The sequence below is a fragment of the Ambystoma mexicanum genome, chromosome 4p (genome assembly GCF_040938575.1).
Source record: "Ambystoma mexicanum isolate Mex_15411 chromosome 4p, UKY_AmexF1_1, whole genome shotgun sequence".
NCBI classification, from domain to species: Eukaryota; Metazoa; Chordata; class Amphibia; order Caudata; family Ambystomatidae; genus Ambystoma; species Ambystoma mexicanum.
In genome coordinates this window covers 606,106,415-606,133,907 of record NC_090927.1, presented here as the reverse complement: position 1 = coordinate 606,133,907, position 27,493 = coordinate 606,106,415, and the positions used below count along the sequence as shown (strand labels likewise).

General features: G+C 44.0%; 2 protein-coding genes across 15 annotated transcripts in view; one reads left to right on the top strand and one right to left on the bottom strand.

Annotated features, from left to right (window-relative positions):
- BEND6 (BEN domain containing 6) overlaps nt 1-23,590 on the bottom strand; it is an 886,671-nt gene extending 863,081 nt beyond the window's left edge. The window contains exon 1 of the mRNA XM_069606174.1: nt 23,068-23,590. The gene's annotated coding sequence lies outside the window, so the exon portion shown is untranslated. The remainder of the gene's footprint in view (nt 1-23,067) is intronic.
- Nucleotides 23,591-24,029: 439 nt separating this feature from the next.
- DST (dystonin) overlaps nt 24,030-27,493 on the top strand; it is a 2,190,048-nt gene continuing 2,186,584 nt past the window's right edge. For 10 of the 14 annotated variants that reach the window (XM_069606170.1, XM_069606155.1, XM_069606164.1 and 7 more), the window contains exons 1-2: nt 24,030-24,827; nt 26,877-26,911. In XM_069606170.1, the coding sequence (XP_069462271.1) occupies nt 24,650-24,827; nt 26,877-26,911 (213 nt within the window). In that variant the 5' untranslated portion in view covers nt 24,030-24,649. The remainder of the gene's footprint in view (nt 24,828-26,876; nt 26,912-27,493) is intronic. The other 4 variants (XM_069606172.1, XM_069606167.1, XM_069606171.1 and 1 more) reach the window with 3 other exon arrangements.

Genomic DNA, 27,493 nt, shown 5'->3' with positions numbered 1-27,493 from the left:
AGTGAGTGTAAGAGAAGGGAACACTCAGAGTAGGGCGCTCTGGGGCTGGAGAGAGGCATATTGATATAGCGAACAAACATTAGCATTTCTATGGAAGAGTAAATCTAATGTTGTTGAATGCCGATCAAGCTACAAATTGGCATAACTACTTTTAAGAGTGCTACAAGCATTACTGAATAGCGGATAAAGCTGAAAAGGGTTACGCCTAAAAGTGCTACAAGCCTTATTGAATACCAGAGAAAGACGCAAAGTATTATAAGTATTTTTTGTGAATGCTGCAAACATTGTTGGATATCAACCTAATTGAGAGGTGTGAGAAGCCTATGTGAATACAGCATGAGATTAAAGCAAGCAATGGGCACTAATGAGCAAACTGAAAGGGGGAAAGGTAGGTGCTAGGGGGAAGGGTGGGGGAAGAAAGGAGGGAAGGCCCCAGGGGCTGGGTATGTGCTAAGGATATCCCAGAAGGCAAGTGCGCTGGGAGGATAAGGGTTAAGTGCGAGGAGGAGGTGGCCCAGACACTAGTCTAGTCAGCGAGGGTACCCAAAGGCAAGTGCTGGTGAGGTGGTGCTCGGACAGACTGGTCGAGGGAGGGCCTGGCCACTGTATGACTCAGAAGGGACGTTGAGGGATGGCCTTGCCCCTCTATGACTCAGAAGGGACCCAGCAACCAGTCACAGCAGCAGGGGGAATTAGCAAGGAAGGGGTAAAGGGAAGGAGGAGGACAAGAGGAAGGTTTTGAGAAGCTTCCAGAACTTAAGGAGATCCAGCTCAAGTCTGAGAGGGGCGGGGAAGCCATTCCAGAGGGACGGTCCTGTAAAGAAACAGGTAGTGCTGGAAGGTCAGATTCCCACCAACTCAGACTTAATCTTGAGAGAAAGTAGCTCGAACAAGTCTCTAGAGGCCAAAGGAGGTAAGTACACATGCAGTAAATAGGACTAATCTCCTCATAAATGCTGAGCAGAATAATACAAAATGTGCTCCCCATACACGTGACCTACAGCTGGAGGATAATGCCTATTCATTCGATTAAGAAAAAGACAGACAGAGACCTTCGTTCCCATCCAGTTCTCGGGACCAAGGATACAAGGTAGTGCAACGTTGAAAGCTGAATGTCCTGGCTTGTGTCCTAGGAAATCAAAAAGTGTAACCTTATTAGGACAAGCAGCCCCTTGGTGTCCTGACACCACCACCCTATTGTGTTCATGTGCTGGTAACCTTCCAATTGCCAAGGCGGAGAAAGCCACTATTGACCAATCCCCATCTCCCTCCACGTTGTGGTACACAGTGTTGCATCGGCCAATGGCATATTGTAGAAATGACATCTATTCACCTGTAGCGATTTAAGAGGTGGTTTCAGGTGGAGCAATCAGATAGACAGGAGCAAATAATTACACTTACCCTTGTATAACGTGTATATAGTTGATTCCTCTAACAAATCCCTTCCCACTTTTATGTTTTTGGAAACAAAACGTCAATGGTGACACCATACCCTGTTTTAAGGTCCTGTCAAGCTTGGAATCAAGTGTGAGCCATAGAGATGTGCTTAATGTCCATGCTGTCCATGTTTTAAAATTAATAATTAATAATAATCATTTAGCATTTAGATAGCGCTACGAACCCTCAGGCATCTGAGCACTGCTTATTATTACCCACGGTGTGTGGTGCTCATTTATCGACCTCGGAAGGATGAAAGGCTGAGTTTGGCACTGCTGGGATTCGAACCTGCGTCATCAGGCTCGGCACAGATGTCAAAGCAAGCGCTCTACTCACTGTGTTATTGGACCGGTTTATATGGATATTGTTAAATACAACAGGCGTTTGTCACATTTTTAGTATCTTCATTTTTTTGGGCGTGGGATTTCCCCTGGTCTGTCCTCTTGCGTATCCAGTGGGGTCTTCCTCCCCCATTTCGACAAAACACCAAAGTAATGGTTATGAATGGATAGTGAAAACTGATGTCATCATGCAAACATTGATACATATGGTTCAAGAGAAACCCTTTGTAGATTGTGAAGTTAATCTGAAGAGTGTGTTGTGAGCTTATTGACGCAGTGGAAAACCGTTCTGCAATTAAGGGTAAGGATTTTCTGAATGCCCAGTTGTCTTCAGAAACAGTGTGAGCTATAGGGATCACAAAAAATCCAGTGATTTACCGAGTAAATAAATCTGTGACAGTATTAATTGGACCAATTTCAGATAAGCATGCATTTCTTTTGAGCCCATTGTCAACAGTAATTTTGTTTTTGCATGACCGATTGCGCAAAGTACGATGACTTAAACTCTGGGCAGAATATTTGTAGACATCCCAAATGAGCATGAGAATGAAGTGCTGGCTGTGTTGCAAACAGAGCATGGAGAGGGGAAGGAGAGAGAGGTACAAGAAACAAAGCAAGGAGATCTAGAATAGTTATTGTCAAAGGTCCCCCAAAGTGTTGTGGTTGCAGCATGTAAATGAAGTAGTGTTAATTGGTAACATAAAACCAATGCACATTCAGGTACAACATACTGCTGCCCAGAAAACCCTAATACTCCTTGAAACCAGAAGCAGAAGCAGGAATTTCAGTAGGAATAAATATATTTTTTGACCAAGGAATACATTTGTCAACCAGAAATCCATGCAATACACCAATCTTACCCAAATAGAAACCTGGTTCTGAGGTCTATACATTTGTGCAAGATTTGAGAACAATAAATGCTGTTGTTTTAATTTATTACATTTTTTGGGAGATCAGTTTAATATTAAACCTTTTGCGTCGTTTTTGATACTCATAAACATAGTTTAAAAATAATAAAGTGCATCATTTATGTATAAAGTGCACAGTCTAGAATAATGTCCGTAGTCTACAAATATATTCCTATTCTGTCTCACACGCATCTATTTTAGTAGCAGACCAAGTACTCATATTTACAAGATTTTACTTAGCAGTTGAGGTGTCTGGTGCCAACATTCTAATGTACATAATTTCAGAGATATTTGCTTGACAGATAAAATAAGTTGCCAGAATCTTTTATAGTGTAAAAAGGACACTTTATTAACACACCTGCACAGATAGAATTAACACAGATTATAAAGAGAGATAGCAGAAAGATATAGAGGGTCATTACGAGATAGGCAGTAAGGGGTTAATGATGCTGGTTGAGGTGCCAGAGCCGTCAACCCCTTACTGCCCCATTACCACTTGATCAATCCCCGGGTTGAGCAGGAGTGCAGAAAGGATGGTGGGCCAGTGCCAGCCCTGCAAGGGTCAAGAAGCCTGCTGACCCCTTTTCATGGTGTCTACAGTAGCAGCTGTGGGACTCTGAATACTCCTCACCGCTTGAAAAGAGAGGGGGTATGCCCAGCTGTAACCGAGGATGGTGAGTGCTGCTCACAGAAGCTCACTCAAGGAACAGGCAGTGAAGTGGAGAGGCAGAATTGAGAGCCAGGAGGAGCGATAACAGACCAGTGAGTGTAAGAGAAGGGAACACTCAGAGTAGGGCGCTCTGGGGCTGGAGAGAGGCATATTGATATAGCGAACAAACATTAGCATTGCTATGGAAGAGTAAATCTAATGTTGTTGAATGCCGATCAAGCTACAAATTGGCATAACTACTTTTAAGAGTGCTACAAGCATTACTGAATAGCGGATAAAGCTGAAAAGGGTTACACCTGAGAGTGCTACAAGCATTATTGAATACCAGAGAAAGACGCAAAGTATTATAAGTATTTTTTGTGAATGCTGCAAACATTGTTGGATATCGACCTAATTGAGAGGTGTGAGAAGCCTATGTGAATACAGCATGAGATTAAAGCAAGCAATGGGCACTTATGAGCAAACTGAAAGGGGGAAAGGTAAGTGCTAGGGGGAAGGGTGGGGGAAGAAAGGAGGGAAGGCCCCAGGGGCTGGGTATGTGCTAAGGATATCCCAGAAGGCAAGTGTGCTGGGAGGATAAGGGTTAAGTGCGAGGAGGAGGTGGCCCAGACACTAGTATAGTCAGCGAGGGTACCCAAAGGCAAGTGCTGGTGAGGTGGTGCTCGGACAGACTGGTCGAGGGAGGGCCTGGCCACTGTATGACTCAGAAGGGACGTTGAGGGATGGCCTTGCCCCTCTATGACTCAGAAGGGACCCAGCAACCAGTCACAGCAGCAGGGGGAATTAGCAAGGAAGGGGTAAAGGGAAGGAGGAGGACAAGAGAAAATTTTGAGAAGCTTCCAGAACTTAAGGAGATCCAGCTCAAGTCTGAGAGGGGCGGGGAAGCCATTCCAGAGGGACGGTCCTGTAAAGAAAAAGGTAGTGATGGAAGGTCAGATTCCCACCAACTCAGACTTAATCTTGAGAGAAAGTAGCTCGAACAAGTCTCTAGAGGCCAAAGGAGGTAAGTACACATGCAGTAAATAGGACTAATCTCCTCATAAATGCTGAGCAGAATAATACAAAATGTGCTCCCCATACACGTGACCTACAGCTGGAGGATAATGCCTATTCATTCGATTAAGAAAAAGACAGACAGAGACCTTCGTTCCCATCCAGTTCTCGGACCAAGGATACAAGGTAGTGCAACGTTGAAAGCTGAATGTCCTGGCTTGTGTCCTAGGAAATCAAAAAGTGTAACCTTATTAGGACAAGCAGCCCCTTGGTGTCCTGACACCACCACCCTATTGTGTTCATGTGCTGGTAACCTTCCAATTGCCAAGGCGGAGAAAGCCACTATTGACCAATCCCCATCTCCCTCCACGTTGTGGTACACAGTGTTGCATCGGCCAATGGCATATTGTAGAAATGACATCTATTCACCTGTAGCGATTTAAGAGATGGTTTCAGGTGGAGCAATCAGATAGACAGGAGCAAATAATTACACTTACCCTTGTATAACGTGTATATAGTTGATTCCTCTAACAAATCCCTTCCCACTTTTATGTTTTTGGAAACAAAACGTCAATGGTGACACCATACCCTGTTTTAAGGTCCTGTCAAGCTTGGAATCAAGTGTGAGCCATAGAGATGTGCTTAATGTCCATGCTGTCCCTGTTTTAAAATTAATAATTAATAATAATCATTTAGCATTTAGATAGCGCTACGAACCCTCAGGCATCTGAGCACTGCTTATTATTACCCACGGTGTGTGGTGCTCATTTATCGACCTCGGAAGGATGAAAGGCTGAGTTTGGCACTGCTGGGATTCGAACCTGCGTCATCAGGCTCGGCACAGATGTCAAAGCAAGCGCACTACTCACTGTGTTATTGGACCGGTTTATATGGATATTGTTAAATACAACAGGCGTTTGTCACATTTTTAGTATCTTCATTTTTTTGGACGTGGGATTTCCCCTGGTCTGTCCTCTTGCGTATCCAGAGGGGTCTTCCTCCCCCATTTCGACAAAACACCAAAGTAATGGTTATGAATGCATAGTGAAAACTGATGTCATCATGCAAACGTTGATACATATGGTTCAAGAGAAACCCTTTGTAGATTGTGAAGTTAATGTGAAGAGTGTGTTGTGAGCTTATTGACGCAGTGGAAAACCGTTCTGCAATTAAGGGTAAGGATTTTCTGAATGCCCAGTTGTCTTCAGAAACAGTGTGAGCTATAGGGATCACAAAAAATCCAGTGATTTACCGAGTAAATAAATCTGTGACAGTATTAATTGGACCAATTTCAGATAAGCATGCATTTCTTTTGAGCCCATTGTCAACAGTAATTTTGTTTTTGCATGACCGATTGCGCAAAGTACGATGACTTAAACTCTGGGCAGAATATTTGTAGACATCCCAAATGAGCATGAGAATGAAGTGCTGGCTGTGTTGCAAACAGAGCATGGAGAGGGGAAGGAGAGAGAGGTACAAGAAACAAAGCAAGGAGATCTAGAATAGTTATTGTCAAAGGTCCCCCAAAGTGTTGTGGTTGCAGCATGTAAATGAAGTAGTGTTAATTGGTAACATAAAACCAATGCACATTCAGGTACAACATACTGCTGCCCAGAAAACCCTAATACTCTTTGAAACCAGAAGCAGAAGCAGGAATTTCAGTAGGAATAAATATATTTTTTGACCAAGGAATACATTTGTCAACCAGAAATCCATGCAATACACCAATCTTACCCAAATAGAAACCTGGTTCTGAGGTCTATACATTTGTGCAAGATTTGAGAACAATAAATGCTGTTGTTTTAATTTATTACATTTTTTGGAAGATCAGTTTAATATTAAACCTTTTGTGTGGTTTTTGATACTCATAAACATAGTTTAAAAATAATAAAGTGCATCATTTATGTATAAAGTGCACAGTCTAGAATAATGTCCGTAGTCTACAAATATATTCCTATTCTGTCTCACACGCATCTATTTTAGTAGCAGACCAAGTACTCATATTTACAAGATTTTACTTAGCAGTTGAGGTGTCTGGTGCCAACATTCTAATGTAAATAATTTCAGAGATATTTGCTTGACAGATAAAATAAGTTGCCAGAATCTTTTATAGTGTAAAAAGGACACTTTATTAACACACCTGCACAGATAGAATTAACACAGATTATCTAAATGTTCACAGTATTTTAAAAAAATATATCAACATCTACACTGCACCCATGTTTTATATATTGGACATATTCTGAGTGTGTGTGGGATACAGGGTCTAGCATCCAACATCTCACCCGTTTCCAATATACTACAGCGCAAGAGCATGTACTTACCTCTCTTCAATCTATTTGGAAACTGTTTTATATATGGTTGCAGTTCCAAATTACCTAGGCAGGATGACACAAATTCCTTGGATAGTCTTTATTCTTCCAGGTATATAAGTTTCTTATACAAGTATATTACCCTTAATTTTCTTTTACCCCATTAATGCTAATCTATTCAAACAACTAAACTGAGCCACATTGCGCTAATAACCTTAGTGGTTATAAATCCTTTACTGTTATTTAACACATATTTATACATCCTATTGGGCACTGAATAAATAATATTTCAAATTGATGTGCCACATTATACAACCAGAATAATGTTGAAACTATTCCTGAAGGTCTGCTTATCCTCAGATTACAACTTATTCTAATAGATAACCAATCTACAAATGTTTCACACAAAGTGCTTCTTTGGGGCCATATTATTCAATGATTTCAATGAATGTACAGTGTTTTCAATGAAAATTAACTGGGCGTAAAGCATTTATTAATTTCCACAAAAAAAACAAATTGATGCGTGAGGTAAAGGAGAAATAAGGGAGAGCATCAAAGCTACTTAAAAAATATGAGAGCAAGTCAAAACAAGAAATATCATGGAAAGTTCTTTCTTAACAACACGTTTGCTTTAAGTAACTGCTCTAACTTCTGTGTAAATTGCATACATACTTTAATGTAGTCTAAGTTTATGCAAACAACATGAGTTTTCAATGATCCACGGGACTTCTGATTGTATATCTGGAAAACCATAGGTATCAATATTCATGCAATAGCTCTATTAATTATTTAATTGTTTTGCTAAAGAGAAATGGTAGCTAAATCTTACCTATCTTTACGATATCAGATACATGGTTGATCCAAACATTTGAGTGTAAACTTCCTTTGAAAAGAAGACGTGAAAGCCAAATGCAATTATCTCTATAAACAAATTGACTATCAAAATATTGATGATTTTCCAAATAAGCTATACTTTTTTATGTTTTATCCCACAGAATGTTTCTTTTTTATTTGAAGATTTGCTAGTATTCCATTGCTAAGTAGCATTAGAAATGGATACCACTGGGTTATAAACCTAGTTAAACAAATAATATATTGTGTTTGCATTTTATAAAGATTTATCCTAGTATTCCTGTGTAGATGCAATTATGTATATTATGCTATCATGTCTGTGCTCTAAAAATGCAATAAGGTAAAAAGTCTTTATCAAGAACTAGTTTCATAATGTACTAGTTACCTAAGTTGTGCTTCACTTGGTGTGAAAGCCAAGTGTTCAGAGTGGTGTGTCCTATGGCAGCCCATGCCATCTTGCGTGTAACATTTTTGTCTCTTGAAGTTAAGACGCATCCTATCACTAATGTCCTTATAGGCGGCCATGTTGGTAGTACCAGTTTCAGCAAAGCTTCCAAAGTTATTTTAACAAATTCTGAGTAAGATGAACTCCTATTGGTAAGATGTGTTTCTTAACCCCATGCTGATTAACCCAGGTCGTCCACAATAAGCCACCAGCAAGGCCGGCAGGCGTAAGCCGGCCCCTTGCATCCGAAGCCCCCGATTCAAAGGCCACTGTCTGTGCCTAGATCGGCATTGTATCCTCTACTGCAGCTAAGTTGGGTGAGAAGGAGCCTGCAACTTCATCGTGCGTTGCAGGAGCAGCGTTGCAGGAGCAGCATGGGCCAACCCTGTGGGCCTGCTGGTCCCATACTTTCAATTTCAACTGTTTATCAACTGGTCTGCGTAATTGTGGCTCGACTTCTAATATTGCTCCGTGCGGCAATGTCCATCAGGCCTGCCTCATTATTCATGCATTCTGAATACGGAAATAGAGGAGCACCGTTTCTCCAACTACTCATCTGAAAGCACATTAACTATTTCAAAGGGAGCACAAAGTGCTTCAAAATGGCGGAATTGTTCGGCTGCGGTGAGATGCTCCTATGCCCTACCTATCCTGTTACTGCTTCTTGGTGATTGGCCCAGGTCATCCACAATAAGCCAATAGCAAGGCCAGCAGGCGTAAGCTGGCCCCTTGCATCCGAAGGCCCCGTTTCAAAGGCTGTTGTCTGTCTGTCCGTGGCTGAAGGATCTGCTATCATGCTCCTACCTCCCCAAATGGACTAGCAGTAAGATTCCACACGAACTTTAGCAACAAGACATGCTTCCTGCCTCCGACAACTACAACACACATGACTTTGCAGTTTTGTGTGTCTGCCTAAACTCTCATTGTGTGTATGTACCAACACGCACACATATGTACCGTACCCTGTTGTTTTTACACTGCCGCACCTTGAAAATGCATTATACCGTATTGTGATAGGCTGGCACCCAATTGTCGAGCACAAAGAAGTGCCGATATATAATATTACCACTTTCAGTCTCACAAGTGTCCCCATCATATTTAGTCGCCTCTCATGCACAGTACGACTAAAACCGTAAATATTATATTACCTACGGGTGCCCATACGTATTTCAAACTGAAAGTGCCTATTACTGCTCTGCTTTTCCGCGCCTATCACCTTATTTGGCCCATCCTGCTTAGTGAGCACTACAGTAGTACTGTGGATTGACGTACCTACACCCCTATCTTCCAAACTGCAAGTAGCCTTGATGTCTTCAAATTGCAAGTAGCCTTGATGTCTTAACTAGCACCAAAACTGCTTATACTGTACTGCCTGCATTACTGCACTGCCTCATCAAGTACTTCCCTTACTGTACTGCCTGCATTACTCCATTGACACTGTTAGCACGCTAACCCGAATGTACGGCCTGCCGTTATCCCAATCTATCTTACAACAAAGTGCTAGCAGTTCACAGATTTCGCACCCAATACTGAGAACTACAGCTTTATATCTCCAATGGCCCAAACTGCATTGCTCATGTGCCCTTACTTCTGCCGCACATATAAGATGCCAATAAGGCACATCTCCCATCACAGTCCTTAGACATTACACTGTCAGAAACCTCTCAACAATGAGACGGTAGAAAGTGCCCACCCGTGACCTCAGGTAAACATTCGTCTGGTTCTCGCCTAAGTACCTCTACACTCTAAACCGGGCTACACTTTGGTCAGATCGACCTGGACATGGATATCCAAGGACCTAGGTCCAACACCATCACCCGCCTATACCACGACAAGCCTTCCCCCAAACATACTGTTACTCTAAAAATGTCCACTCACCACCCAAAGTCGCATACCATCCTGCCAACATGATTGACTCGCGATATACAGCACGTCAAATCCATTAAACAACCCAAACACACTCCCATCAATTTCCAATGCAAGCCTCCTAACCTACAGATCACCTCTTTTGCAAGCTTCGCTAGCACCAATTGCCCATGCCCACTGGGCACTAGGAACCTTAGACTAAGGTCTTGACTAGACGCACACCAGCAACAGCCCTTTACCCTGACACAAGTGACTACTTGGAAGAATCATCACCCTAGATAAAGAACCTACCCCCACAACACCATACTCCATTACTCTCCAAGCATTGTAGCTCTAGGTTCACTACCCCCAGCCCTAAAACCACTAGCAGTAAAAGCACCAATACTAAATTGAACGCCAATGATACTTGGAATGCACTAATCTCCAAGGCCCAACCTCTTACTGGGGCCATAGTTCCCAACAACACCAGTCACCTTCCCACATCAACGCACACTGCATATTCCAAAATTAATTTGCCCCCTAAAGAGAATCAGAACCCTGAAACCTCCTCTATTAAGGATGCACTGATCAATGCTAGATTGCTTGCAGCACATGCGTTAGACATCGTGGATCTCATCACATCAGACAACTTAGACTTCTTAGAGATTACTGAAACATAGATCCGCGCAGCAGCCGGACCAGCTCTCTCCTTTGCCATCCCAGAAAACTACACTATCTTCAGGACAGATAGATAAGGTCACAAGGGAGGAGGAGTAGCTTTCATCTCCAAAAACCAACTCTGCATAAGAGAACTACCTAATCAGTTATTCCCCTCTGGGGAACTCCTATCCATCAAACTCTCTCTCACTGCCTCCCTCACCCTGACACTCCATCTCATTTATAGACCTCCCGGTCCGACATCTACATTCGAGGAAGATGTCACACAACTCCTTGCATGGAACACTAAGCCATGTTCACAAATCATACTGCTGGGAGACTTAAATCTAGGACTTAACGATCCTACCGATGACAAAGCCCTCGCCATAGCCAACACCATCACTGCGCTAGGTTTCTCGCACTGTGTCAATAACCCCACTGACATTTAAGGTAGACCTTGGATTGGCTGGCAGATCTCAACTGCAATATCAAGATCTTTGCCAACACACCCTGCCCATGGTCTGACCATCACGTCATCACTTTCACCATCCAGCAGAACCCTTCCACAGACACTTCTTCGATCCAAGTACCAGATGCCCTCACGAGAAATAGGCGTAATATTACAGCTGAGAAACTATTACCCTTGATGCACCCCATCACCGACTACATACGCTACCCAAGCTCTGACCCATCCTCGATGGTAGAGCTATACAATCAAGCCCTACTTGCGTCCGTAGACAAAGCGGCACCTTTGAGGATGTGTAAAGCCAAACCACGGGCCCACCTCAACACATGGTATACCCCTAACCTCAAAACCATGCGTAGCACCCAAGGAATAGCTGAGACAAACTGGAAAAAATACCCTAATTAATCTAACGAAGAGAGCATTGCCATCGCCTCCAAAAACTATAAACAAGCTATCCTCCAAACTGAAAGTGCCACTTCCAATGAGAGAATTACCAAAGCCAATTCTGGAACCAAAGAGCTTTTCTCTATTCTCCACGAATTAGAATCCATAGTGCCTCCACAAGAATCCTCTCTCAAAGACATGACTTGGTGTACAAACATTCAAAAAGCCCTAATGGACAAAATTGCCTTACTACAATCAAAAATGTAATCAAAAAAGTGCAACCTAACACCTGACCTACACACCCAGACGGCCACCGCCACCCCTCCGAAATCTAACTCACAATTCGAATTCGCCCCAATCTCCATACCTGAGGTATCTAAAATCATCACAAGGCTTAAACCATCCAGATGCCAAGGGGACATCTGTCCAGCCTCATTTATCAAAGACGCTGCAGCTGAGCGTACCCCTTTCATTAAATCACTAATAAATACCTCCTTTGAAACAAGCACCGTCCCAACTAACCTCAAAGATACCTGGGCCCTCCCACTACTCAAAAAACCCACATTAGATCCCAACATCTCGACTAACTATCGCCCCATTACAACAGTACCGTTCCTGCTTAAAATACTGGACCGGTCAGCTTTCCTGAAAATTCAAAAACACTTAGAATCCAACACCCTCCTTAGCCTCTGCCAGTCAGGCTTTAGGCCTGTACATGGCACTGAATCAGCCCTTGTGGACCTCAAAATACAAATGGACGAGATTCAAGACAATGGCAACCTTGCGCTCCTTCTCTTACTAGACCTCTCAGCTGCCTTTAACCTGGTCAACCACAAACTACTATGCAATCACCTTACTTCCGCCACCCACTTCTCAGCGAAATTTACCAAACTATCCAGGCCTGGATGGCTATTTATGGCTTATGCCTAATTGATAACAAAACGGAGTTACTTCTCATAGGCTCGCAAAACTGACTGAATAAATTAGACGACCAATTCAAATCCTTCGCCATTGACAGCAACACGATCAAAGTTTCAAAAGAAGTGAAAACTCTAGGTGTCTACCTCGACTCTACCCTCACGTTAACCAGATAAGTCAATGCTACGGCCTCAGCGGCAGCTTATACTTCTAAGCTCATCAATGCCTGCAGACCATTCCTCTCCTCAGACAATTGCATCACATTAGCTAGAGCCCTCATCCTATTTAGACTAGACTACTGTAATGCCTTGTATGCAGGCACTAACAGCCGTAATCTAAAAAAAACTCCAGGTGATCCAAAATAATGCCCTAAGAGCGGCCCTCAACATCCCTAGAAATAATTGCATTAACACGGCAAGACAGAACACCCATTGGATGCCAGCCCATGGTCGAATCTCATTCAAAACTCTTTCATTGACAAACAAGTGCCTATCCAACTCAGCTCCTAAATATCTGGCTGACAAATTCTCCAAAAACCAAACTAACAGACCAACACATTCAACCCAGGCACACTTACTAACCATTCCAAGATACAAACGACAGAAATCAAGGGGCTGCAGCTTCCCTGTGGGAGCTGCCAAACTTTGGAACGCCCTACCATTTGCATTCAGAGCTGAACAATCCTTCTGTACTTTTAGAAAAAGTCTGAAAACATGGCTCTTCGCACACGGGCGGTAATTCGCACGTTCTCTCATCCAAAATTCTTAGCCAGATGAAATCTCTTTGCATACTTATACTGCTCTGCATAATTATCTTACGTCACCACATCTGTACTTGTATTCTGTACTTACAATGTAACTGTATGTAGCCATGATGAAACTGCAGGTATATAATCTCTGCTAGGGTAACCTCTTTGTTCATGTCAGGAATTGTGCCCAGAGGCATCAGGGCTAGGTGAGCTTTACAAATGTACACATAAATAAATAAATAAATGAATAAATAAATAAATTCCTTTTTTTAGCCACTAAAAATGGCATTGTGTGGTACTATAATCATGCACAAAAGTAACATACTCTGTAGCAATCTGAAACATCTTAAATATACTTTTGTGCTTCATTCGTAATTTGTCACTAATATAGGGTGAACTTTCGTTATAAATGATACTCAACAATACTTTCAACTATGTCATTTTTTGATTGTGAATTTTTACTGCCAAAATCTTGCGGTCTGTTTTAACTGGATGAATTTGTATTACATGTGAATATTTACAGTCTTAAATATGGTTGTCTGTTGGTAGAAGCTTAGTAACTTAAAATAGACCACATCAAATACTTCAATAGTATGTGTTGAACATATTATAAGATGCTTGTTACTATAGAAATCAAGAAGCTGAGAGTTTTCAGTCGGCAGAGTACATAGGAGATGTTGTATTGCCACCATAGATGTTGGTATTTGCCTACTACTGATAAAGATAATCAGCATTCTAACTTGTATTACAATGGTTGAGTACATAACTTTAACAAAATAACTATTGATGCCATTTGAGCTGTAAATGCCATTAGTGAAAATATAATAATTATTTATTTTGACAAATAATAAGCCCCATGGTTTGGGCTGAACTAGTGAAACAATCCTACTGTCAATGATAATAATTTGTTTTAATCTGTTCAAAACACCTTCTGTAACTGCTTTCTTTTCTTTATGTTCCTATTTAGACCTACAAATGGTGCTATTGCATATGAATTATATTAGCACTGTATGACTCAGCCTCTTGCTTTACAGGTATAAAGCAACTGACCTATCATTTTAGAATAAACAATGGTATAGTCTACCAGATAATATTAAATATGTTCCAAAATTATTCATCCGAATGTAATATTGAATGTTTCCTGATCAAAACTGCTTATTTTAGAGTGACACCTCAAAATGTGTTCCTCTAATTTGTGTGTAATTCAAATGTCCTTAATGCTTGCTACACCAATTATTTTTTTAAAAAAGATTACAGTAACACATGAAATTCATGTTCTTGATTTAATCCTGCTGTCATCACTTGAAATGAGAAAATGTCTTTCTTCTGCATTTCTACTTCCTCATTTCCTCCTCTCTTATTAGGTGTGACCTTCTCGAACCCTGTAAAGGATTCCAATCGGGCATCACACCGGACCAGGACTCTTGCTTTTAGCCTAAGATGTGGCGCTCAATTAGAATACTTTTTCTTTATTTTCAACAAATTCGAATTGAGCTGGCACACAACCCGTATCACACCCCCTTTTACAAATACCCCGGGTCACAATGGACCATGAACCAGGGCGGATGGTGGCAATACAATATTTATTTATTTTAAAATCAAAGAAAATCAAACAGTTTGAGTATTGGGCAGCAATCATCCATGGGGTGATAATAACAATGCAAACTAATGAAATACACTTGGTTGACATTCTACAAGAACATATCTGAAGCACAGATGAATAGGAACAATTTTACATTTCAGGTAGATAGCACCAGAGTTAAGATTTCCCCCTGCAATGCTCCCTTAAACCCCAATTAATCGAATTTTGAGTGGATAGAAAGGAGCAGCAAGGAGTCGGGCATACTATGCGGCAAACAGAATTAAAATTTGACCTTCCATCACAAAATAAGTGGCACATTTTAAACCCTTTGCAATTGCATAAAATGACACTAGGAATTGCAAATAATTAAATTAATGTGCAGTTGAATCAAGTAGATAAATATGATGGGGATGTAATATCACTCGCAACTATCACTAGCAACTACAAGGCAGGGTATCAACAAAGGGCATACAGTTCAGAAAGCAACTTGAAAGTAAGAACACAGTGCAGCCAAATCACACGTTGAAATGTTGCATTTTTACACTTTTGCAGTTTTAAATGTCAATCGTTTTTTTTTTTTAAACGGCTGAAATAGAAAGAATCAGAATGCGGTTTTTAGACTGGGTGATAGATGCACATCACAGGGATAATATAGAAGTGAAAGAGTGGCTCTAGCTGAATAACTGGATGAGATTTTCTGTATGGAAGGAGGTTCGGTTTTTGGGAAAATAAAGCAGTTACAAGAGAAAATCGGTTTGGGAAGAAAGGACAAGTTTTATTTAAACTAGATTATCAAGAGGATAGCGCTGCCCATGAAACAGGTTAAGCGGCCACATTTACCCCCTCCACGCCGCGTGTCTCTTTATGTGAAAATTAATTAAATTATTCAAAATATGACTAAGGATCTATGCAAGACAGTGATGAGTAGAAGAATTGTGCTAACGCTTAGAGATCAAGGACAGGAAGCACAGAGAATTCGGACAGTTTTAAACAAGTTACCAGGGTATGGATAGGGTTACTTAGAGAGTGGAACAAAGACAAGATGTCAAGATGGGATACGCTATGTGGTGCTATGGGATGGGGAAATACTCACAATCCGCACTTGAATTTGGGATTTGGGACAGTCAATCAGGTTCTGGACTCAAAGGCTCTGGTCACGACACGGCATCAGACTCTCCTAACAGCAAACAACTAGGCAAGTCTGGTCACTGGATGGCGAGGGTACTGCTGGAATGCAGGTAGTGGCAAGAACCGGTCTAGTTACAGGATACTCTCAAAAAGGGTACCACAGCTTTCCCCCTTCTCCCTGAGTTAGTGAGATTTTGTTATGGGGTTTAGTTATGAAGGGTGGTTCTGCCTGGATAGGAGGGCCTGAACCAGCTATCCCTTTTCTGGCAGTGGAGTCTGGAATCTGCAGGGTGGATCTGGAATGTCTGGATACGCAGGCGCTGGAAAATTCAGAAGAGAGTCCCCTGTCTCTGTCAGCTTCTCCTTTTTATAAGGCGGGTGACTCACAGGATTTATTGTCGGGCAGGACTAAGCTAGACCTACCCCGAAGAACTGGATAGGTCAGCCTATGTTGGTGCCTCCTCCAGGAGGGGACTCAGTTTATGGGGTTGTGTTTTATGAGGTGCAAAGCAATCCCACAGTCATTTTTGCACAAAATCAATTATGATATAAATCACACATTTATACAGTTGTGGCACTTTTGCAAATTACATGGGCAAATTGCATATTTCATACAGAGCATGGTGTTCCCACTCCCATGTCTGTACGACCTTATTTCGCCCTTCTAATAGTTTTTTGCAGTTTTTAGTGGGGACCGCTTCACACAAAATCCCACAATTTTAGACATTTATACATATTATCGTAGGGCACATTTCCATTAATTTTTAACGTTCCACCATATGTACTTTCCCCATAATTCACATTCTCCTGGCGTTTATGCCCCATACATGCTAAGGACAGCCACCATATCTTGTTTGAAAGGCACGAAAAATTTCCTTTAAACTGTAAAACTTTTACATTACTGCATTGTACGGTTATAGAATTAACAGTCTTTAAATTGTATTCATTAAATAGTCTTTCAGTCAAAATGGGCTGGCCTTTGTCCTCCAACTGGGACCATTTTTTCCAGGATACCACCAAATGTCAGTTTAGCCCAAGGCTGCCCTGGAGTTTCCCCAATTTGAGAGACTGCTAGGTATCACTTCCAAAAGTAACACGTAGGTGTACAAGAATCTATTGTCTCAAGCTGAAGCCCAGACAGAAGTCTAATGGGGGTATGATATTCTTTCTCTTGGCCATTCAAAGTTTCCAAGGGCAGAAATTAACACGTATGTGTCCACAAAATCCCTCAGTGGCTACTTTTGGGGGGAGGCCACTCCTGTTGTCAGCACACAACTGTCCCTGTGAACTGAGCAGGACCTGTTGGACTGTTTACAACATTGTTTACCCCAATGCATTTAATTATTTACTTTATTTTATTTTGTTCCGACTCAGAAGCAAATCTGTTAAAATAAAACATTATCTAGATTTCACCCAATTCCCCCACCCCCCTACATGTATAGGCAAGGACAGGGCTTTAATCTCATTGTACTTTTAAAACAGGCATTTTTCTCTTTTGCAAAAGCACATTTTTACACGTGCTGAATTCTGCCGGGATGTCCCCTTCAAATGCGGTTTTCTCTCCCATCTGGATTCCAAACATTGTTTGCAGCCCTAGGCAGTTTCTCTTACACAGCAGTATGTTCAAGGAAAATGTCCAATGAAATTGACATGTGCACAGAGAGCTAGGGTTTCTTTTGAAGGGTTTATTTTTGACACTGTATAGCAAAAGTCAAGCATTTTCCCTACGGCTGAAAGTAAAGTTTCTGGTGATTTCCCAGACCTTGCCTGCCACCGCCTGTCATTCAGTGATAATGCTCTCTTCTGCTGGAGCACACTCTGAATGTGGATGGGCTTAGCAGGGTCTCACTGATAAAAGCAGTGTAATGTTTGAACAGATGAAAAGAGCATCAGGGTGGCATCATTTTAAATGCTAAATGTTTCCTTTTCCAATGTGAAATTTTGAGCAAGCAGCAAAGCAGCGCTGCTTTTCAATTCTCTTCCTTGGTGAAAGACAACACACTGGCAGCCTTTCTCAGTGTGCTCCCTGTTCCATCTTGCCCCATGGGTGTTTGGCAAGACAGTGCAACCATCATTTTGTAGCTGCAAACGCAGTTTTGATGTGAGGCAATGGTGCTCAAAGAAGCCAGCGCAGCCATTCTGCTGGTAACTGCTGAAATGCAGCTTGGAGATGGAGGGGAATTCTGCTGAGTGGGTAAACGTATCCCACAACCCTAAAAAAATAGTTTTGTGATCTCATGACCTCAAACAAAATACCATGTATTCAAAACATACCATTTATTTGGTCCATCATATCTAACATTATTTTAGAAATGTTTGAATGGTGGTTTGTGGAAACTGTTTTAGCCAACCGGAGCGGGGGGCAACATTAAAAACTTGCTGCTCCTAAAAGAACAAAGATGGATTTACTGTCTGAAAACTCATGAAACTGGGATGAATGAATATATATCATGGTTTAATCTGGCCACTAACTAAAAGCACTATGACAATTTGTCAGATTTTGTAAATTAGTTTACTCTTGAAACATAGATATAACAGTCTTGCTTAAAAATCTTTGTTTCTGGAGAGTAACTCTATAAAGTTGAGATGCAGCTAAGCATTTTCATGAATACAGCAGTTGTAAAGAAATGTTTCCCTTAAATATAAGTGACTGTAAAATCCTTTGTTTCAATACGAGTGTGAATATGATTGACTCACATTGTAATTCAACATGGCCGCCATGGAATGCGACTAAAACAATGAAGTGCATTCTAGTGCTGTGCATGAGCACTGCAGTAGATGCGACCTGCCGCACTGTAAAAAGTGGAGAGGAGAGCATACGGTTTGCTTCTGACACCCCAAAATACTGTTAGAGAACCTGGCCGATTGAATAACGTAAGTTTGACTGAGGTGTGAATGTATTATTCAAACATGCATACATGCAAATTCTGGTTTATGTTGAGGACTACTCTGTTTGAATGGGCCTGTTTCATGGAATTCATGAGGTGTTCCCGGTACTACAGAAAATAACTGATGATGTGAACTTGTGTTCATCAGACGTGACATCAACAGTGACGGAATCAGTGAGTGTTAACCCATAATGAAGACTGGCATAGTACGACATGTTAAGTAATGATAAGGTGACATTGTCACAAGGGTTGAAATAGTTGATTTGAAAATTTTGAACATTTGTAAACCATAGGAGAAGAAAGAGTAAGCACCAATGATCATGAAATACTGGCAAATTACAAGTAAGCAATTTATTATCCTAAATGTTGGTGTTGGTATACAACGAAGTTTGACTGAAGTTGAGACCATGTTGTATTAGAATTAAAAGAAAATACTGTCTGTCCTTCACAGGAGTCCTACAGTATGTGAAGATCTAGCAAGGCAAGCAAGGAAACCGTTGAATTATTGCATAAGAAGAGTTTGTGTATAAAGTGTGGGCGATCTACCAAAAAGTTATCACCCCTGAAAATTATTAATAAAATGGTTGGCAACATTAGGACATGAGGGAAAAAGCGTCCCGGCGAAGACCCTGAAATACCTTAGCTGGGGTGAAACGTGCATGTCGATGTAGGATGAAAAGGTGTATGAAACTGAGTTGTTGAGGCTTGTTAAGAAGATGTATACAATTTTAACTGTTGTCTATAAGTGGAGTGAGTTTTCTTGGCACTTAGATGGGCTTTGTTTAGGCACAGTAATCACCCTTTACCTGCACATCTTGTCTATCCCTTTGTCTTGTACTGAGATCATTTGAGCAAAGATGCCTTTTGTTAAGGTCACTCATAAAATAATATTAGAGCAGATGGAATAAAGAAATTGTATGTTTTGAATACCCTGTATTTTAGTTTGAGTTACTGTGAATTGTAGAGGTATATTCTGTTTTTCAGCTCCCCCTATAATTTGATAGGTGCACTCTGATCTCCTGTCTGTTCAGATTTCCAATGTGCTCCCAATGGATAATGTTCTCCTTTTATTTTAATTGTTCGCATATGTTCAGCAATATTGACCCATTCTGCAAGCTAACACTTATTAAACCCTGTTCTACGGTCACTAAGCTAGATGTTTGTTTGTAGTTTGGGTACATATGGATGGGTAGGAGGTAATGGATTGCCTAACAATTCTGTTTTGCAATGTACTTTCTTTAGTTTATCGCCAATATATTTCATCACATCTATGCCAATTGTTAAAGCTTTCAAGTGTTTTATTAGTCGTGTGCCCAGGAATGCACACTGTGAACTGCAATTCATGAGGAATCTCATCTTATCTTGTTGTCGATTATCCCTCTGCTTTTTGGACATAATTAAATTATTTATGTTTCTCATATTAGCCTTAGCAAGGGCATGCTCAGTATTCTTAATGCCAAATCCTCTCTTGATAAATCTATCTTAATTAACCTCCTGGTAGTAGCCCATGCTGCTGGTGAAAGTCCTCTTGGGTCCTATAGATTCGCCCAAGGGAATGTTATCGATCCCGCACTTCTTATGACTGCTTCTTCCACGCAGTGTTGTATTTGCTTCAGTAATTTTACTATAAGTACTAGTCTCTATCTTCATATTTCCAAGGAATGTTGGCTAGTACGCACGTGGGATCCCATCAAGCGGTGCATATATTACGTCAGGCTCTAGCCAGAGCACAGGTACGCCCCAGTCCCGTATCAAGTATCATCACTAAAGGTGGACCATGCCACCTGAGAACGGGAATGAAAGTCATGTGATCACTAGGTGCCAAATCAGGCTTTAATATGTGTAATAAAAAGATTTGCTAGAGGCGATGTTTAAATCATGTTGGTAGGCTGAGTGGAATTGTACGGTCTTAAATGGTGCTTTAAAGCCATGCCCTCCAGGACCAGAGGGTGTAGCATAAGTTCATTGTTATTGTAACTGACTAAATGTATCATGCTGACTTTTCTGTATAAAGTTAGCTGTGGAAAATCCTATAAAACGTCTGAGGTTTCTGTGCTTGCGGGCCTCATTTTTGGGATGGTGATACTATGCCAGTTTCTTTGTCCATCTATGCACAGCTGTATTGAAGTAAACCTTGTCTCTACCTTTGCCACCTGCTTTCATATTGGATTATTTGGTGAGTGGGTTTGAGATTCAACAGTTCCAATCACAATCAAAAAGTTAAGTTGGGTGGATAGGGACAATATTTTCTTTTTTGCTATGTATTCAACATACAAAGTAATATTTGTTGTTTCCAAATATGTGGGTTGTCTGACACAACCCTCCACCCCAGCCTCACAACCCCCAAAATAAAGGGCCTCATTACGAGTCCGGCGGTAACCCTGCCGGTGCTTCTGGTGGGTTGCTGCCGGACTCGTAAAATGTTACCGGCACCTAGCTTCCCTGTGCCAGGGGGACATTACAAGTCCCAGCAGACCGGGAAGCCAGGTGCCTGAAAATGATATCCACGGGAATGGGTTCACGGAAGCATCGGCGCCGTTGCTAGCGGCGCTTCCGTGAAGATGTCAGAACTGTTGGGTGCGGCCCCTATAGACAGACTCAGAGTGTGGCAGTCCAGAAATAAGGGTGCCGGTAAGCTTCCCGGCGCCCTTGTATCCGGACCGCAACACTCATAATGAGGCACAATGTCTTGTTTGGGGCAGTGGGTCCTGATGTAAGCTGCATGTCCACTGCTATCTTCTTCCCCACTTAGGTCACATGCCCTTGTTAGAGCGCCCCCTCCTCTTGATTTCTCATTAGTGCTTTATCCGGCCCTCAGTGCCTGCAGCTCATATTTTTGGCCGTAACCTCTTCAAGCTTGAGGAGAGCACTGGTACTCAATAAGGTTGCCACAGTCCCTTATTTCAGTGTCCCAGCTGGGAGTTCACACTTTGCCCTTTGAAAAGTCAACATGCAGGAAAGCAGTCAACAAAGCATTACAATAGGGGAGATGAGAGGTTAATTGCCCAGGTACAGGGGTGCCTGAGGAAGGACCATTGTCCCTTAAGAGGTGTAAGTGGGGGATAATAAAAAGGAGAGAAGCGTAACGTTGCATGCTATGAGAAATGTAGACTCCTGCAGGTGTCATTACACTGCGTTGCATTTTCTTTCACTGTGAATACAGGTTTCCAGGTGTACACACCTGTGTAGGCTTGGACAGTGTTCTTAAATTCAGGATGGGTTACATAAAGCGATAATTCTCTTTTTGCCTGACATGTTTCTTAAACGATTTATTTAATGTCAGGTTAGTGTTTTATGCAATTTGCATTGCTATTGAATAGGATTTCATCTTTTGAAATCCAAAATTTAACAAATAGGTATATTAACTATAGGTGGGAAGCTCTGTAGCCAAGTAATTAAATCGCTGACTGTGCTCAAATCCTGGTTTCGCAACTTAAGTGAAGTGTGTGATCCTGGGTAAATCATTTATTCTCACTGTGCTGCATCTGCAAAAACTGGGAGTGCTGAGAAAAGGAAATCCTCCCTAAGGATGGGCCAGATTTAGGGGGTCATTTTCCAATCTCCCAGGACAGTAAATAAAGAGTAAAAACCATGTGTAAAGAGATGTAGGTAGAGTTTTTAACCTCCAGGGGATGTTCAAGGTTGTGATTGGCCTGGGTGCGTACCCAGAACAAAACGTGTATGCCCACCACCACATCTGCTCCATTGAATGCATATCCGTCAGCATCCGATTCTGCAGATGACAGCTATGCATTAGATTCCTATGGAATCGTCAGCTTTCAAAAACTGGTAAAAGCTGGTGGATTCCATAGGAATTCATTTAAATACCTCATGCACATGCATGGCTGGAGGCATTTACGATTGCACTGCGACGTTCAAAGAATGCCCTGAAACTGGGGTTCGCCTGCATTTCCATGCATTTGCATTTTGTGGTGTAAGCAATCAAAATTGCATGGGGGCACCTGCTAAGGTGCCAGTGTTAGGAGACGCGGTGCTCTCTAGATTTATCAGAGGGAAAAAATGACCCCTGCCAGCCACAGAGAAGGCGTAGTATGGTGCCCTCAGTAAAATCTGCAGAGCTAGTATTTGATGAGCCCCAGCCCACTTAAAGCCTTGATTGCCGAATGCATGAACGTTTCTTTTTCCATTTAGCACCGTTTCCCTTCCAACTTAAGGCTCTGTGTGTGTCCTGTTTCTATCCACGGTTGGCGGATGGTGTTTCTCTGGGTGCCATTTTTTGCAAAAGGCTGCAAATAAAAACTGCAGTATTCTGCATGCATTTTACTATGCATTCCTGCGAATACGATGCACTGCATAACAAACGACCATACACTTCAGGGAGGTGTGCATTCTGCATAATGAGTCCACCAGGAAAGGGCATTACACACTGTTTAGAGTAGATCGACATGATACTCGCTATAGCCGGAACCTTCGGCTGGCTGGGCAACCGAGTGGACTGGACAGTGGTGGAGATGGGGGTGACAAGTACTTACCGGTGCAGGCCGTGTACGGGAGAGCAGCCCTTCCGGGGGTCTTGGCAGGCTGCCGGTGCTGCCTTCTGCAATGGCGGGGCTCGGGAATGCTGCAGAATCCTACAGGAAAACACGGACAGCTGCACCAGCAGTCCGAAGGGGGCGCTGCTGCGTATCCTTCAGTCACGTTCAGTCCAGGGACTGAACGCAGGCACTTCTCATCTTGGGGTGAAATACTTGCAGTGCCCCGTACCCCGGGCTCAGGTATTGGTCCACTGCTATCGTTGCTCGTTGGAAGATACAAAGCCCGCGACAGAAGCGCAGGGCCAGACGGAGTCTGAACCAAGTGCCAGTGCCAGGTTCCCAGGTGCCAATGCAAGGGGCAGGTTCTAAGTGCAGGTGCCAAGTGCCAGTTGCCAGTGCTCTTAACAGGGCCCCAGTGTCCATCCAGGTCCTCGCGTACAACCTTGTTTTGTGGGTGCAAGATATTAAAGTAAGCACAGAGTCCAAGTTGCAGTGCCCTGTGTGAATGTTCTGGGTTGGTTTAATGTTGCATTCTGAGGGCTGTAGTTTGGGCTATCATTATAAATGCAGTATGAATAGAAATAAACAGGGCCTGGCATGGGACAAGAAGATCCTGGAAGTTACTAGATGAATAACTTCTCTTTGTTGTGATGAGCAACAGCCCCATGCTGAGTGCAGAGCTCCAGGCGGCTTCAAACTGCAGGCACCTCTTACACCTTCGAGAACAGCCTCACCCCATACCTCTAATAATCCCCCGTGCGTGAATGGAGTGCCACGCGAAATCATGTTGTTTTATGTTAAAACGTTATCTTGTTGTCCAAACCCCTCGCATCTCTTCCTGTGGAGACAAAATCCCCCTAAAGGTGACGATGGCCACCCCACTCTTGCTGCCACGCATCACACGGGAAGGGCGCGGAAATGCCAGGCTTGAGGGAAAGGAGCCCTCAAAACCATGGGCCCGCTGCACTCACTGGGGCTCTTTCGCGTAAGGAGTGTCGGGGAGCCTGGCGTCCCCCCTCTCCTGGTGGAGGTGCCCACTGCCACGCCGCCCCCGAGCTGCGGCTGCTCGGGAGAGCGCCCGTGACGTCACGGCGGAGCCCGGCAGAGGCTGCAGCTCTGGCGGCGTCTCCCCCGCACCTGTGTCCCGGGCTCTGAGGGTGGCCGACGCCTCCATCCCGCTGACCAGGCACTTCCAGAGCGCCGGCTGCTCTCCCGGGGAACCAGCTCTCCCGGCCCCGAGGAGGAGGAGGAGGAGGCGGCAGCGCTGGGCCGCGGAGGGATGCTGCAGGCGCCCGCGGGCACTATCCTCCTCCCCCGCCCCGGGGCTGAAACTCCGTGCCCTGGGGAGCCCACTAGTACAGCCGGGGGCGCCCCCTCCCGCCCTCCCTCACATGTGCACAAATAGGAAAGGAGCGCTCACTGCTGACTCATGGACTGAGGTCCTGCGCGTCGCCACGGAGGCAGGAGGAGGCTGCCGCCGAGGGATGCTGGGGCGCCCGCTGCCGGGCTCCGGGAACTAGAGCCGCTCTCCTCTTCCTCCTCCTCCTCCTCCTCGCCGGCTCCATCCCCAGCGGGCACCATGATCGCCGCCGCCTTCCTGGTGCTGCTCCGACCCTACAGCATCCAGTGCGCCCTGCTCCTGCTACTTCTGGTGCTGGGCACCGTGGCCACCATCCTCTTCTTCTGCACCTGGCACCGCAAGCTGCAAAAGGTGCGCCCCCCCATCAGGACGGTGTTCGGGGGGCGAGCCCGGCGAGGTAAGGGATAGTGGGCCGCTGTGACCCAGCACTGTGGGGGCGGCCAGTACATGTGTCTCCATAACCGAAGAGCCCCCCCGCGCCCCCCACAATCAGCCAGTCACCTCACACGGGGCTCCCTTCCCACTAAACTCACACCTGGTCACAGAAGCCACCCCGAGACCATGCCCCAAAGAAAGTCCTATTGGAAGTGTGCCAACTGCCAGGCTGGGCTCTGGACTGCGGCAGCCCCTCCCCCTCCCGCCCCAAGAGTCTGCTAGTGGGCTGGGGAGCACTGCCACGCCAACCACTGCCCTCTCCAGCACACCCCAAACAGGCGGCAGCCACCCCAAGACAATGGAAGGGCGAGGTGAGGCTTACCAGGCACAGTGGAGGAGGGCAGTGGCAGCTGGACGTTGGGCTGCTCCAGAAAGACACATGCATGAAGTGGGATGAGGCATCTGGCCATTTCTCAACTTCATTCTAGATATACACCTTTGGGTGTCACTTCCTGGCAGGAAACACGGCTGGGTGTGAGTCACGCAATGCGCTGCCCATATCGCTCTACTACTGGCATCAGTTGGTGTTATGTTTGTGTTGTGCCAGTGGTGAGCGGCCCTATTAGACACTCAAAATATGCCCCTCAAACACCACTCTGAAAGCAGTGATGCCACGGTAAAGTAGGACTTCTAACCCCATAGCTAACATGGCCCAGTCGCCAGATAATGGGCGAATGGCCTCCCTCAAACCCTTCGCCCTGAGTCAGAAAATGCACAAAGGCACGCCAAAATGTTAAAATAGATCACCCTTTTCGTTGCGCGTTCCAGGGCAGATGTTCCTTTTAGCCATTTTAATGTCACACTTAATTAATCTCCAAAAGGAAGAATAACCGAACAATTTTTTTCTTGAAATTGAGGATGTGACCTTCAGTGGGAAAACAGTCCCAAGTTTCAAGCGCTTAACCCAAGGAACTATCTGCGCTGCAGTTTAATCAGAGCTGTGTGGGTGGCTGGGGGCCGCCCATCTGTTTACAACGATGACCGGCGGGAGGGAAGTGCTGCAGAGACTGTGTGACGCAGCTACTTTACGTTATGCTAGTAGCGAGGGAACTGTATTGTTTTGTTTATGTCTGGTCAGCCCGTGGCTTTATGGGACGGGAGGGGGATAGTGACCCCCCAAAGAGGCAGTCCTATCAATACCAGGAAGGGACCAGCCCTGGAGGCGTGCATGCTGCGGGCTAGTGCAGGCGCCCGCTCTGTATAATGACCGATATGCCCCTGCAGGTGGCTAGCAAGTACAGTTCGCAAGGTCGGGCCCACAAGCCTGCCCCCGAACCGGATCTAGGGCAATGCCCGCTTGCTAAGTGTCCTTTGCGCCGACTGCCCTTGCATCCGAGCAGTTTCCAATTGACATCATGTTCAGTAATCCACACAACCCCCCTCTCCCCGCGCCCCCCCCCCCCACTCCCCGACATGCGGCTGCTGCTGTTCACAGCCTCTTTTTTTTTTTTTAAATGTTTATGGTTAAATGAATACAACCTTTTACACACAACAATAACAGTAATTACAAAAATAGATAAAACAGGGATATGACCCACTACCCATTTCACTCTATAATACGGTACAATGATGTATGTGCACTTCTACACATAAAAAACCCAAAGGATTAACAGTAAAACTAATTCATGTTATCAGCAAATACACACATCATTTCATATTCCAAGAATTGGAGAAGACTCATAAACCTTTGCAGGTTTAGTCACCCTTGGAATGCCCCGTAATCTGCAAACTATTAAGAAAGCCCAAAGCTGCTGCGGCAGCCTCAGACGCAGGGTTCCCGCCCAGCAGGCGCGGCCCCGCCCTTTTAGCACCTCTGAATTCTAGACTATGAACGGCCTCCTAAAATACAAAGTGCGAGCAACAGTCGGCGCATGATGCGAGATTGTGATGGGTTTCCATGACCTTTTCATTACAGCAAAGCCGACCGTATGTTAGTTATTTAGGAAGCAGACCCCGCCTAGTTAGACTTTCCCTTTTCATTTACCCAGTCTCTTCTTTTCTCTCCCCCCAGATGCTGTGATGCGCTACCACCACCTGCGGTCAGAGGTAATGCCGAATTCTTATCAACTCTATTGTAGCCGCGAGACAGAGGAGAAATGCATGCAAAGGTTGCGTAAGTCTACCACGCACGTGCAACTTATCACCACCGCACGAGGTATGCAAAGCCCACGGGAGCAAGCCCACTGGCTGTTGCCGGGTAACGACCAGAAACACGCCATTTTAGTTCAGTCTACACCAGAGGCATAGCCAGGACTGTCTAACAATTGGAGCCTGCAGCTAAGGTAGTTGGGCCCAGGGGAGCCGACTTATGAATTTCCTGGGGGTGCCCAAATATAGGAAGTGACATCACCGGCAGTTATATGACTGCATTTGCACTTAGTCGCCAAATCGGTGCAAGCGGGTGAGCAGAACAGTGGAAACATTGGCTAGCATGTACTGCATATACTAAAGTCAAGTAAGAGGAGATGCAAGCCTCAGAGTTGCATTCCAGTCAGCCACCACTGCCCGTACTCCACCCCTCTATAATCATCCAAGGTGGAGCAGCCCTCAAAAAGCAGAGCAACATGACTAGGATGGGAATACAAAATGACCGCTAAACAGAAGGTACAGCTGCAAGGTGGTTACCAA